General features: G+C 37.8%; 1 protein-coding gene and 1 long non-coding RNA gene across 2 annotated transcripts; both read right to left on the minus strand.

Annotated features, from left to right (window-relative positions):
• Window positions 1-7,925: 7,925 nt before the first annotated feature.
• On the minus strand, window positions 7,926-8,663 carry LOC110795985 (uncharacterized). The gene is made up of 4 exons (XR_008921560.1): window positions 8,556-8,663; window positions 8,397-8,478; window positions 8,212-8,313; window positions 7,926-8,106 (listed from the first exon to the last, which is right to left on the minus strand). It is a non-coding gene; the product is annotated as an uncharacterized lncRNA (long non-coding RNA).
• Window positions 8,664-8,751: 88 nt separating this feature from the next.
• Window positions 8,752-9,824, minus strand: LOC130461823 (uncharacterized). The gene is made up of 4 exons (XM_056830051.1): window positions 9,791-9,824; window positions 9,479-9,691; window positions 9,046-9,392; window positions 8,752-8,959 (listed from the first exon to the last, which is right to left on the minus strand). Exons 3-4 carry the CDS (start codon window positions 9,324-9,326, stop codon window positions 8,752-8,754), a joined length of 489 nt encoding a protein of 162 aa, XP_056686029.1. The 5' UTR covers window positions 9,327-9,392; window positions 9,479-9,691; window positions 9,791-9,824.
• Between the last annotated feature and the right edge of the window lie 2,383 nt (window positions 9,825-12,207).

Consider the following 12,207-nt stretch of genomic DNA (forward strand, 5'->3'; position numbering starts at 1 on the left):
TCCGTTTTGTGACAAGCAACGAAGTGATCCATTTTTGAAAATCTATCCACCACGACCATAATAGCATCCTTACCTCTTTGAGTACGAGGCAAAGCCACTATAAAATCCATGGATACATATTCCCAAGGGCGAACTGGAACCGGCAAAGGTGAGTATAAACCGGGTTTGAAAGAACTCTTGGCCATATGACAAGTCACACATTTATTCACAATGTTCGTTACATCACCTAACATTTTAGGCCAAAAGAAATGTTCTCTCAATATTTCCAAGGTCTTGGCTATGCCAAAGTGACCAGCCAATCCTCCACCATGAGCCTCACGCACTAGTAACTCACGAATTGAATGCTTAGGAATACAAAGGCGATTACCTTTGAAAAGAAACCCATCTTGCAACATGTACTCCCCATAAGCACCAACTGCACATTTCTCGAATGCAACTCCAAAATCACCATCATCATGATAATAATCTTTTAAGGTCTCAAACCCCAACAAACGAACATCAAGTGTAGCAAGCAAAGTGCACCTTCGTGATAATGCATCAGCCACCACATTGCTTTTACCATCTTTGTATTTCGAAGAAAAATGAAAGGATTGCAAGAACTCAACCCATTTAGCATGCCTTGGGCTCAATTTTTGTTGCCCATTAATATACTTCAAAGATTCATGATCAGAATGCAAAACAAAGTGGCTAGAACGCAAATAATGACTCCAATGATCCAAAGCTCTAACAATGGCATAGAACTCTTTATCATAAGTGCAATAATTCAAACGAGCACCCCCTAACTTTTCCGAAAAATAAGCTATGGGACGCTTACCTTGGATCAAAACAACACCAATCCCCACTCCACTAGCATCACACTCGACCTCAAAAGGTTGAGAGAAATCTGGCAGCGCCAAAATAGGAGCAGCACACAAACGCTCTTTAATCACATCAAACGCCTTTTGAGCGTCCTCTCCCCATACAAACGCATCTTTCTTCAAGCAACTAGTGATAGGACTAGTAAAAGTACTGAAATCACGAATGAAACGTCTATAAAATGAAGCAAGACCATGAAATGAACGCACCTCACTTATAGTTTTAGGATTAGGCCACGATTTGATAGCCTCGATCTTGGACTGATCCACGGACACTCCATCTTTCGAAACCACATAGCCCAAGAATACAACATTGTCAACAAGGAATGAACACTTCTCTAGCTTCCCATAGAGTCTTTGAGCTCTAAGTGTTTCAAAAACATCCCTCAAATGAATCAGATGCTCCTCTTCGTTCCTACTATACACCAAGATGTCATCAAGATATACCACAACGAATCTGCCCAAAAATGATTTAAGCACTTCGTTCATTAGCCTCATAAACGTACTAGGAGCATTAGTGAGACCAAATGGCATGACGGTCCACTCATACAAACCATGTTTTGTCTTGAAAGCCGTTTTCCACTCATCTCCTTCACGCATCCGAATCTGATGATAACCACTTCGCAAATCAATTTTTGAGAACAACTTCGAACCATGGAGCTCATCTAACATATCATCAAGTCTCGGAATTGGAAAACGATACTTGATGGTAATGTTATTCACAGCCCTACTATCAACACACATTCGCCATGTTCCATCTTTCTTAGGCACAAGCAACACCGGAACAGCACATGGACTCAAGCTTTCTCTAACATAGCCTCGATTCACAAGTTCATCAATTTGCTTTTGTAATTCCTTTGTTTCCTCCGGATTGCAATGATAGGCAGCCTTATTAGGCAAAGAAGTTCCTGGAATAAGATCAATTTGATGTTCAATACCACGAATAGGGGGCAAACCTGGTGGTAATTCATCCGCAAATACATCCTTGAACTCAAACAGCAATTCGGCAATGGGACTGCCTTCTTTCCAATTTTGGCCTTCAATTGGACTCTCATTAGCCACGAGCAAATACACCAACTCTCCATGATCAAGAGCTTGCTCAATTTCTCGTTCACTAGCCAACATGGTGAGATTCGGCCTTTTCTTTTGTTTCACAGTCATGGATCGAACCGCTTGAGATGACATAGGCTTTAGCACAATTTTCTTGCCTTTGTCTCTCAATTCATACTCATTGCTTCTCCCTTTATGAATCACGTCCCTATCAAACTGCCAAGGACGACCCAACAAAATATGACAAGCATCCATAGGAATAACATCACAGAGAACTTCATCCACATACGAACCCATAGTCAAACCAACCCTTACTTGCTTCGACACTTTTACACTATTACCATCATCAAGCCAATGGAGTGCGTATGGCCTAGGATGGGCAGTAGTGATTAAGCCTAATTTTGACACCATTTCACTAGAAGCAGCATTGGTACAACTCCCCCCATCAACAATTACACTACACCACTTATCTTTCACTAGACATTTAGTATGAAACAACTGATCTCGTTGGTCTAGATCAGTAGGTGAAATTTGAGTTTGTAGCGCTCTAAGAACCAGATTTGTGTCATAAATTGGAGCCTCATACCCTTCCTCTTCCTCCTCATCACCACTCTCATCAAACACAAATACGTCCCCCAACCTCTTTTCCTCTTCAAACAACTCCTCACGACATTCAACAACTTCTCTCAAGGTCACTACTCGTTTATTTGGACACGCATTTTGATAATGCCCAAACCCTTGACACTTAAAACAACGCACCTTGGACAGACTTGTTTCTTTGGTTGGGTTAGATAGTTTAGGGGCAGCCGTAGAATTACTTGAACCTACGGTACTAGGTGATGTGTTTGGTTTCAAGCTAGGTTCGGATTTAGCCCAAGACTTGGCTTTACCATCCATACTAGACCCTCCCCCATATTTTGCCTTCCCTTGATTTTCCAATTTTAAACAAAGTCCACAAAGAGTGTCAAAATCAGAATATGGATAAAGGTCTACGGTATTGGCAATATTATAATTTAGACCCCTTAAAAATCTGGACAGTTTTTGTTCCTCAATTTCCTCAATTTCTCCCATTAAGGACAACTTTTCAAACTCATCAATATATTCAGCCACACTCATTTTTCCTTGCCTCAATTCGGCAATTTTACGATAAGTTGTTATTCTATGAGTTGTTGGCACATACCTTTTACGTAGCTTACGTTTCAAAGACTCCAAGAGGTAATTTTCTCCTTCCCTTCACGTATTCTCTTGGATTTCAGTCCCTCGAACCACAATGAAGCCCCTCGTCCTAGCTTCAATATGGCATATTTGCAACGCTTCTCATCATCAATGTCCTTGAAATCGAACATTCTCTCTATTTTGCGCTCCCACTCCAAATAGGCTTTCGGATCTGTTCCACCAACAAATTCAGGAAGTTCAGTGACTTTGAATTCATCCATAGCCCGTAGATCACGCCTAGGAGGCCTACGATACCCCCCATCTCTAATGTTCTTCAAGGCTTCTTGGAGATGTTGTAGAAAGTCAGGATCATCAAAATCCATATTTCAGTTTGTAAGAATTACGAACAGCAGCTCTTTTATTTTATTTTTTTTATTTCTTTTTGGGCGGATCACACGAACAACAGCTCTGATACCACTAATGATACGAGTTTAAAAACTCGTTGTATAAACAAGGATAGTTGATTAACAAGCTAGACCTTTAACTCGTTGATCGTGAATGCAAGACAAGACCTATTGACTCACAATCAGTTCTTTGAATAGGAAACGCGTCCAAAACAAAGAAAAAGGCTGAATTATAAACTATAATTCGAAATGTAACAAACAAGTGTTTTAATCATCCAGTTGGTTGTTTATTCCAATCAAGAAGCTGACTATAAATAGCCAAAAACCAACAGCTACAAGAGCTTTAAACGGCTAATTAAGAGCCATTTAAGAGCCTTTAAAACTGGCAGTTACAAGCTCTAAAGCCTCCTAATTCAGTCACTAAATTGGAGGTTACAAAGGCTTAAAACTCTCCTTACAAACAGCAATAATCAAAGCTAAGTAATGACTGAATTTAAATTGGGGATTTAAACAAATATCCCTTTATTAACCCGACTCTAACCAAAGCAATTAAAAATAATAAGTGCGTACAATCTGTTTAAACAAGCGGACCAATGTGATTAAACGGACCAGTTTGATTTAACGTACCACCTTCATAATAAGGACCATATAACGAGCTCACTCAATCCAAGTCACCATGCACACAAAATGAGCCATTGAACCCAAATCAGTTTTGGTTCCAATTGCTAGCATAAGACTATCACTTTCATCCATAACTGTATCAAAAGATAGAATTGTAGAACTCTAATCCACGAGGAATTAGGAAAAAACACGTACCAGGTATTTTCAGCGCCCAGGCCTGGGCGCCGAAGATTTCGGCGCCAGGAGCCAGGCGTTGAAAATAGGATCTGGGCTGTTTTTCTTAGTCAGATTCGGATTCCTAGAATCCGGAGTATTGAGATTTAATTGAGTCTTTTAGTGCATATTAACCTTGTGACGGGATGCGTCTGGGCCCGTTACGAACTCTAGGCTCGTTAGGATTTTAATTAATACGTGACTCTTATTTTCGAATCATATTACACTAGTGGAAAAAATACCTGTTGAGGGGGGCATTTTGGGTTTATTGAGGCGAACAAGGCCCGCTGCGACAGACGTAGCTTCAACAGCTCAGTGATCTGTTGAGGCGGGCTTTGTTCGCCTCAACAGGTGATCTGTTGTGGGGGGCTTTCAAAAGCCCGCCTCAAAAACCTCTACAGAAAGCGCGAAAATAAGGACCTGTTGAGGGGGGCATTTAAGAAGCCCGCCTCAACAGCCTCCTCTGTTGAGGCTCACTTCTTAAATGCCCCCCTCAACAGGTCCTTATTTTTGCGCCAAAAGTTCATATGTTGTTGAGGCGTACATTAAAAGCCCCCTTCAACAACATTAATTTTTTTTTTCCAAATTCTTTTAAAATATAAAATAGGCGGCAATAACCACAACTAGATATATACTCCATTGAGTATTGAAACCTGTACCCAATCAACACCAAAATAGCAAAGGTATGAATCTGCTTATCTTTGATAAATAAATCATTACATTAACTTCATTTATATTAACCCAACAGAGCAAAGCGTATATATAGTACGTATGTTTACAATTTTTAAACACCTAGCTAGTCTAACAAATTACAACTAATATTAACAACTAAAGACAAAAGGCTAGAGAGCTAATCTAACAAATGTCTCTAATCCAGCCACTTAGGTCCCTTTAGATCATGCATTACAAACCTTAAGTAAGGTCGTGTTGACTTTCTTCCAATCGACTCGATCCCTAGCCTGCAAGTTGCATGGAAGGAAAATATATATGAGTACCAAAGTTTACACTCACGATATTGTCTTTACATTCCATTGAAGCATAAAATTAAAAGATATAGTTGCAGACTATAGAGATAATTAAGTACGTTGTTGACCTATAACGACCCAATGAGCCTTAAATGTGCATACGTAGATTAGAATGAGTTTTAGAAAGTTAAAGCTATGTATATTAGTAATGTAATAAGAATCAAATGAGTCCTTAGGTTCTTTAGTTCAAAGTTGGGAGCGGAAATGTCATTTTAGCTCTAAACATGACCTATAACGACCTAATGAGCCTTAAATGTGCATAAATAGATTCGAATGAGTTTTAGAAAGTTAAAACTATGTATATTAGTCATGTAATAAGAATCAAATGACTCCTTAGGTTTTTTAGTTCAAAGTTGGGAGCGGAAATGTCATTTTAGCTCTAAACATGACCTATAACGACCTAATGAGCCTTAAATGTGCATAAATAGATTCGAATGAGTTTTAGAAAGTTAAAACTATGTATATTAGTCATGTAATAAGAATCAAATGAGTCCTTAGGTTCTTTAGTTCAAAGTTGGGAGCGGAAATGTCATTTTAGCTCTAAACATGACCTATAACGACCTAATGAGCCTTAAATGTGCATAAATAGATTCGAATGAGTTTTAGAAAGTTAAAACTATGTATATTAGTCATGTAATAAGAATCAAATGAGTCCTTAGGTTCTTTAGTTCAAAGTTGGGAGCGGAAATGTCATTTTAGCTCTAAACATGACCTATAACGACCTAATGAGCCTTAAATGTGCATAAATAGATTCGAATGAGTCTTAGAAAGTTAAAACTATGCATATTAATCATGTAATAAGAATCAAATGAGTCCTTAGGTTTTTTAGTTCAAAGTTGGGAGCGGAAATGTCATTTTAGCTCTAAACATGACCTATAACGACCTAATGAGCCTTAAATGTGCATAAATAGATTCGAATGAGTTTTAGAAAGTTTAAACTATGCATATTAATCATGTAATAAGAATCAAATGAGTCCTTAGGTTTTTTAGTTCAAAGTTGGGAGCGGAAATGTCATTTTAGCTCTAAACATGACCTATAACGACCTAATGAGCCTTAAATGTGCATAAATAGATTCGAATGAGTTTTAGAAAGTTAAAACTATGTATATTAGTCATGTAATAAGAATCAAATGAGTCCTTAGGTTCTTTAGTTCAAAGTTGGGAGCGGAAATGTCATTTTAGCTCTAAACATGACCTATAACGACCTAATGAGCCTTAAATGTGCATAAATAGATTCGAATGAGTTTTAGAAAGTTAAAACTATGTATATTAGTCATGTAATAAGAATCAAATGAGTCCTTAGGTTCTTTAGTTCAAAGTTGGGAGCGGAAATGTCATTTTAGCTCTAAACATGACCTATAACGACCTAATGAGCCTTAAATGTGCATAAATAGATTCGAATGAGTTTTAGAAAGTTTTAACTATGCATATTAGACATGTAATAAGAATCAAATGAGTCCTTAGGTTTTTTAGTTCAAAGTTGGGAGCGGAAATGTCATTTTAGCTCTAAACATGACCTATAACGACCTAATGAGCCTTAAATGTGCATAAATAGATTCGAATGAGTCTTAGAAAGTTAAAACTATGCATATTAATCATGTAATAAGAATCAAATGAGTCCTTAGGTTTTTTAGTTCAAAGTTGGGAGCGGAAATGTCATTTTAGCTCTAAACATGACCTATAACGACCTAATGAGCCTTAAATGTGCATAAATAGATTCGAATGAGTTTTAGAAAGTTTTAACTATGCATATTAGACATGTAATAAGAATCAAATGAGTCCTTAGGTTTTTTAGTTCAAAGTTGGGAGCGGAAATGTCATTTTAGCTCTAAACATGACCTATAACGACCCAATGAGCCTTAAATGTGCATACGTAGATTAGAATGAGTTTTAGAAAGTTAAAACTATGCATATTAGTAATGTAATAAGAATCAAATGAGTCCTTAGGTTCTTTAGTTCAAAGTTGGGAGCGGAAATGTCATTTTAGCTCTAAACATGACCTATAACGACCTAATGAGCCTTAAATGTGCATAAATAGATTCGAATGAGTTTTAGAAAGTTAAAACTATGTATATTAGTCATGTAATAAGAATCAAATGAGTCCTTAGGTTCTTTAGTTCAAAGTTGGGAGCGGAAATGTCATTTTAGCTCTAAACATGACCTATAACGACCTAATGAGCCTTAAATGTGCATAAATAGATTCGAATGAGTTTTAGAAAGTTAAAACTATGTATATTAGTCATGTAATAAGAATCAAATGAGTCCTTAGGTTCTTTAGTTCAAAGTTGGGAGCGGAAATGTCATTTTAGCTCTAAACATGACCTATAACGACCTAATGAGCCTTAAATGTGCATAAATAGATTCGAATGAGTTTTAGAAAGTTTTAACTATGCATATTAGACATGTAATAAGAATCAAATGAGTCCTTAGGTTTTTTAGTTCAAAGTTGGGAGCGGAAATGTCATTTTAGCTCTAAACAGAAGCAAACAGAGGAGAAACACACAGATGGAAGTGAAATTCTAAAGACCACCAGATCAGAATTCACATGCAACAGCAGCAAGACCAGCAGATTAGTATTCAAAGCAATAAATTAGCAAATCCAGCAGACTTGTAATTATGGAAAAATTAAAGAACTTTACCAAATCCATGAAGATATAAACGCTTCCATCTTTGTGTCTAAACAACCTAAGTAAATAAATACTCGGTTGTAAAAAACTTAGCCCATTGCTCACGAACCACATCTATTTCCTCATCGGTATAAGGCGCATTTCTTGGAGTGTAAGCCTGAAATAAGTAACATGATAAGTAATGCTACTTGTAAATTAAGAATTCTACTACGTAAAAGTACTAGTATTAGTAGTTCAACTAACATATGGTAAAAGAACGAACATTGTCTAACCGCTCATCAGTGTTATGGTGTAACGTGACTATTTCATGCATGAACTTCATAACGTAATAGCCACACTCGCGGGCGCCGACTTGTTGAGCACACTGATTTGGAGATAAATCATAAATTATATATCCAAGTAGTTACCCAAAAAAAAAAGTAAAGCTAATTAGTAAGCATGATATACCTTTACATGGAAGCCTTTCAACCCCTGCATAGTCGCTCTATTCGGACAAATCCCATCATTAAACTTGTACACTTGGTATGCCCTGGAAGTTGAGTAAAACTTCATGAATCTGATTCGGCACGAAAAGAAATAACTTAAAAAGAATTGAAAGTAACTTACAAACACAAGATTCCCCATGCACTATTTTCTCGGTTGGAACCTATCGCAGAGTCGAAAATATACGCACAACCTCTACGTAGGTCTAACACGTACAAAATCCAATGATTTCTGCATTATATATAAATGTTATTGCAACCTTATGCATGAAAATAACAATAACATAGCTATTTACCAAATATCGATCAATCTCTAACACTTACTCTTGATTGTATGGGATCAAAAACCACTTGGTAATGTTAGGATCACCCTTCTTCTCCTTTTCAATTTCAGCATTGAAAACTACTTTCAAATACATTGATGCAGCCTGAGGGTTGGCCTTGATTCTAGAGCTTGACATTGCCTCGGGACAAACAAACCCAATCTGAGAGTTGTCAAATGCAAAGGTGTGTTCGTGGAATAAACACCTACAAAGTAAATGTATAATGCAAAAATTTCAAAAACTATTATAGTTGACAAAACCAAAAACAAAAATATCGATGGAAAAGTTTACATCATATAGACTTGGATCACTGAAATGTTGAGGCACGCCCCTCTAAGGAACTCTTCAACGTCAACCTCATTTACATAAGTTTGTCGATCTTCGTCATAATGCCAAACCGAAGCGGGCAATGGGATTGAAGTATTTTTATATACATCACCGGGCGCCGTATTGATGATAAACTTCAAATAATTGCATGATGGGCCAAGACCTTGAATTGTGTCGTCTGCCAAATTTTGCTTCTTACTTTTGGCGGCTGATTCTTCAGTTTTACGATCACAACTACCTACCATCTCTTTGGCCGTCTTAGAGTTCTTCGACTTCGATTTCGACTCCAACTTATTTGAGCATGAATTTCCCTGTAACAATAATGTTAAGCTAGCATGAAAAGTTCAGTTTTGATTTCAGTGTTGAAGCACAGGGGAGTGGGAAGCATATGGTTTACCTTGGCCGTTAACTTCAGTGTTGTCTTCTCTTTGGACCCTAAATCAAGTGTTGCCTTCTCTTTGACAATTAATTCTGTTGTCTTATCTTTGACAACTAATTCTGTTGTCTTCTCTTTGACAATTAATTCGTTTTTCTTCTCTTTGGAGCTACCAACCACCTCTTCAAAAATCTGACTCCTGGACTTCTTTGTTGGGCGTGGAGTAGAGTACTCCTAAACAGAGGTAGAAACCAAAGGAGTTCAAGGCTCTGAATCTAATTCTAAACAGATGCATAACGCAATGAATGACAATTAATAATAAAAAAGTTATACCTCGTCTTCTTCGAAAATCACCAAGTGAATTGGCCATTGCACAAAATCAAGTTAGAAACGTATGCTACACAAATAGATAATCTAGGAGAATACAAATCAAGTTTTAATTCAATGTTTACCTTGGTCTCCTCCCAAAACCCCTTCTTTGTGTGTTCATCTAACGTTGAATATTCTTTCACATTAATGTTAATTCTAGCAGCACAAGACCCAACTTGCTTCCCGTATTCTCCTGACCATTCTCCATCGGGGATTCCATATTGATTATACTGAAGATGCATAGGCTTTTTGGCTTGAACTCCTTTTGACGGACCACGGAATTTGGTCTTTTTACTAGTGTTGGTACCTTGTGATTCCCCCGTAGGATGACTAGTTCCATCAATTCCCTGTATTTCATTATCACGATGATCATCCATGGTAGCTACGGTCCTGCAACAAAGAAAAGAGAGCAATACTTAGTAAAGGGAGCAATACTTAGAAAAGAGAGCAAAATGCTACAATTGGCCATTTACAAAGCTATACCTAAAATAATGGCCTTATGGTATTACACCTAACATGCAAAACAATCCCAAATCAAACCTCACCTAAAAAAACAACCCAAAAAAAAATCATAACTCACCAGTTCTACGCACTGATCTGCACAGCTCAGATCAGAACTGTGCAGATCAATGCACAGAACTGATCAGAACTGACCAGTTCTGTGCACTGATCTGCACAGTTCTGATCTGAACTGTGCAGATCAATGCACAGAACTGATCAGAACTGACCAGTTCTGTGCACTGATCTGCACAGTTCTGATCTGAGCTGTGCAGATCAGTGCACAGAACTGATCAGAACCTGACCAGTTTTGTGCACTGATCTGCACAGTTCTGATCTGAGCTGTGCAGATCAATGCACAGAACTGATCAGAACTGACCAGTTTTGTGCACTGATCTGCACAGTTCTGATCTGAGCTGTGCAGATCAGTGCACAGAACTGATCAGAACTGACCAGTTCTGTGCACTGATCTGCACAGTTCTGATCTGAGCTGTGCAGATCAGTGCACATAACTGCACAGTTCTGGGCAAAATGCTACAATTGGCCATTTACAAAGCTATACCTAAAATAATGGCCTTATGGTATTACACCTAACATGCAAAACAATCCCAAATCAAACCTCACCTAAAAAAACAACCCAAAAAAAAAATCATAACTCACCAGTTCTACGCACTGATCTGCACAACTCAGATCAGAACTGTGCAGATCAATGCATAGAACTGATCAGAACTGACCAGTTCTGTGCACTGATCTGCACAGTTCTGATCTGAACTGTGCAGATCAATGCACAGAACTGATCAGAACTGACCAGTTCTGTGCACTGATCTGCACAGTTCTGATCTGAGCTGTGCAGATCAGTGCACAGAACTGATCAGAACTGACCAGTTCTGTGCACTGATCTGCACAGTTCTGATCTGAGCTGTGCAGATCAGTGCACAGAACTGATCAGAACTGACCAGTTCTGTGCACTGATCTGCACAGTTCTGATCTGAGCTGTGCAGATCAGTGCACATAACTGCACAGTTCTGATCAGTGCATATTCCTTGTGCTACTTGCAGTTCCCGTGGATTGATAAAATGCAATATATGTCAAATTTGATTCCTGGTCTAATTTGATGATTCTGGAGTTCAAATCTTCACCTTCAAACATGTAAATTACACCATACTGTAAGCAAAGTATCAAATTGTAAACAAAGTCATCTTCAAAACGGTTTTTATGTACTTATCCATCATCAACCACCAGAAAGCAAACATCATAAACTAAGTTACCAATCACAAAGCCATGCAAACAAGAACAGGTAATTGATATTATTAGACAAAATGTACTGAAAACTAACCTAGGAAAATTCAACTGCAATTTCTGCAACCTGTGCTTGGAACCTGGCTCACATAAGAGGATACGACATTCACCAAGTTTACACCTGTGTGAAAAAACCAGATAAAGTTAGTCAAGTTATTAGAAGTATCAGACTCTCAGTAACTTAAATAGGAGGGATAAAGTAGGAGACTATCACTGCAATTCCTCTTCACAATACAAGTGGCAATTGATTGGGGTTGAATTTTTAGAAAAAAAATATGAATTAATATCCACAAGTATCCTTCACTATTCAAATTTAAGTAGTCAAGATAACAAAAATTCCAAGGCGCACAGGCTTTCAGATATGAATAGAAAGAACAAAGTCAAAAACTTCAACAATGCATCAGAAGTGAAGCCCGAACTTACACATGTATGTTTCAATTACGATTCGTAACCCATATTCCTTCCGTATGATCTGTACGCATATGATTAGTATTATTTGCATCCTCCTCTTCTGGCAATGGTTGAACAACCATTGGTAACGGAGGTGTGTCATCATACTCATCATACTCATCTTCATCTACAAC

Source organism: Spinacia oleracea, chromosome 5 (genome assembly GCF_020520425.1).
Source record: "Spinacia oleracea cultivar Varoflay chromosome 5, BTI_SOV_V1, whole genome shotgun sequence".
Taxonomy (NCBI): domain Eukaryota; kingdom Viridiplantae; phylum Streptophyta; class Magnoliopsida; order Caryophyllales; family Amaranthaceae; genus Spinacia; species Spinacia oleracea.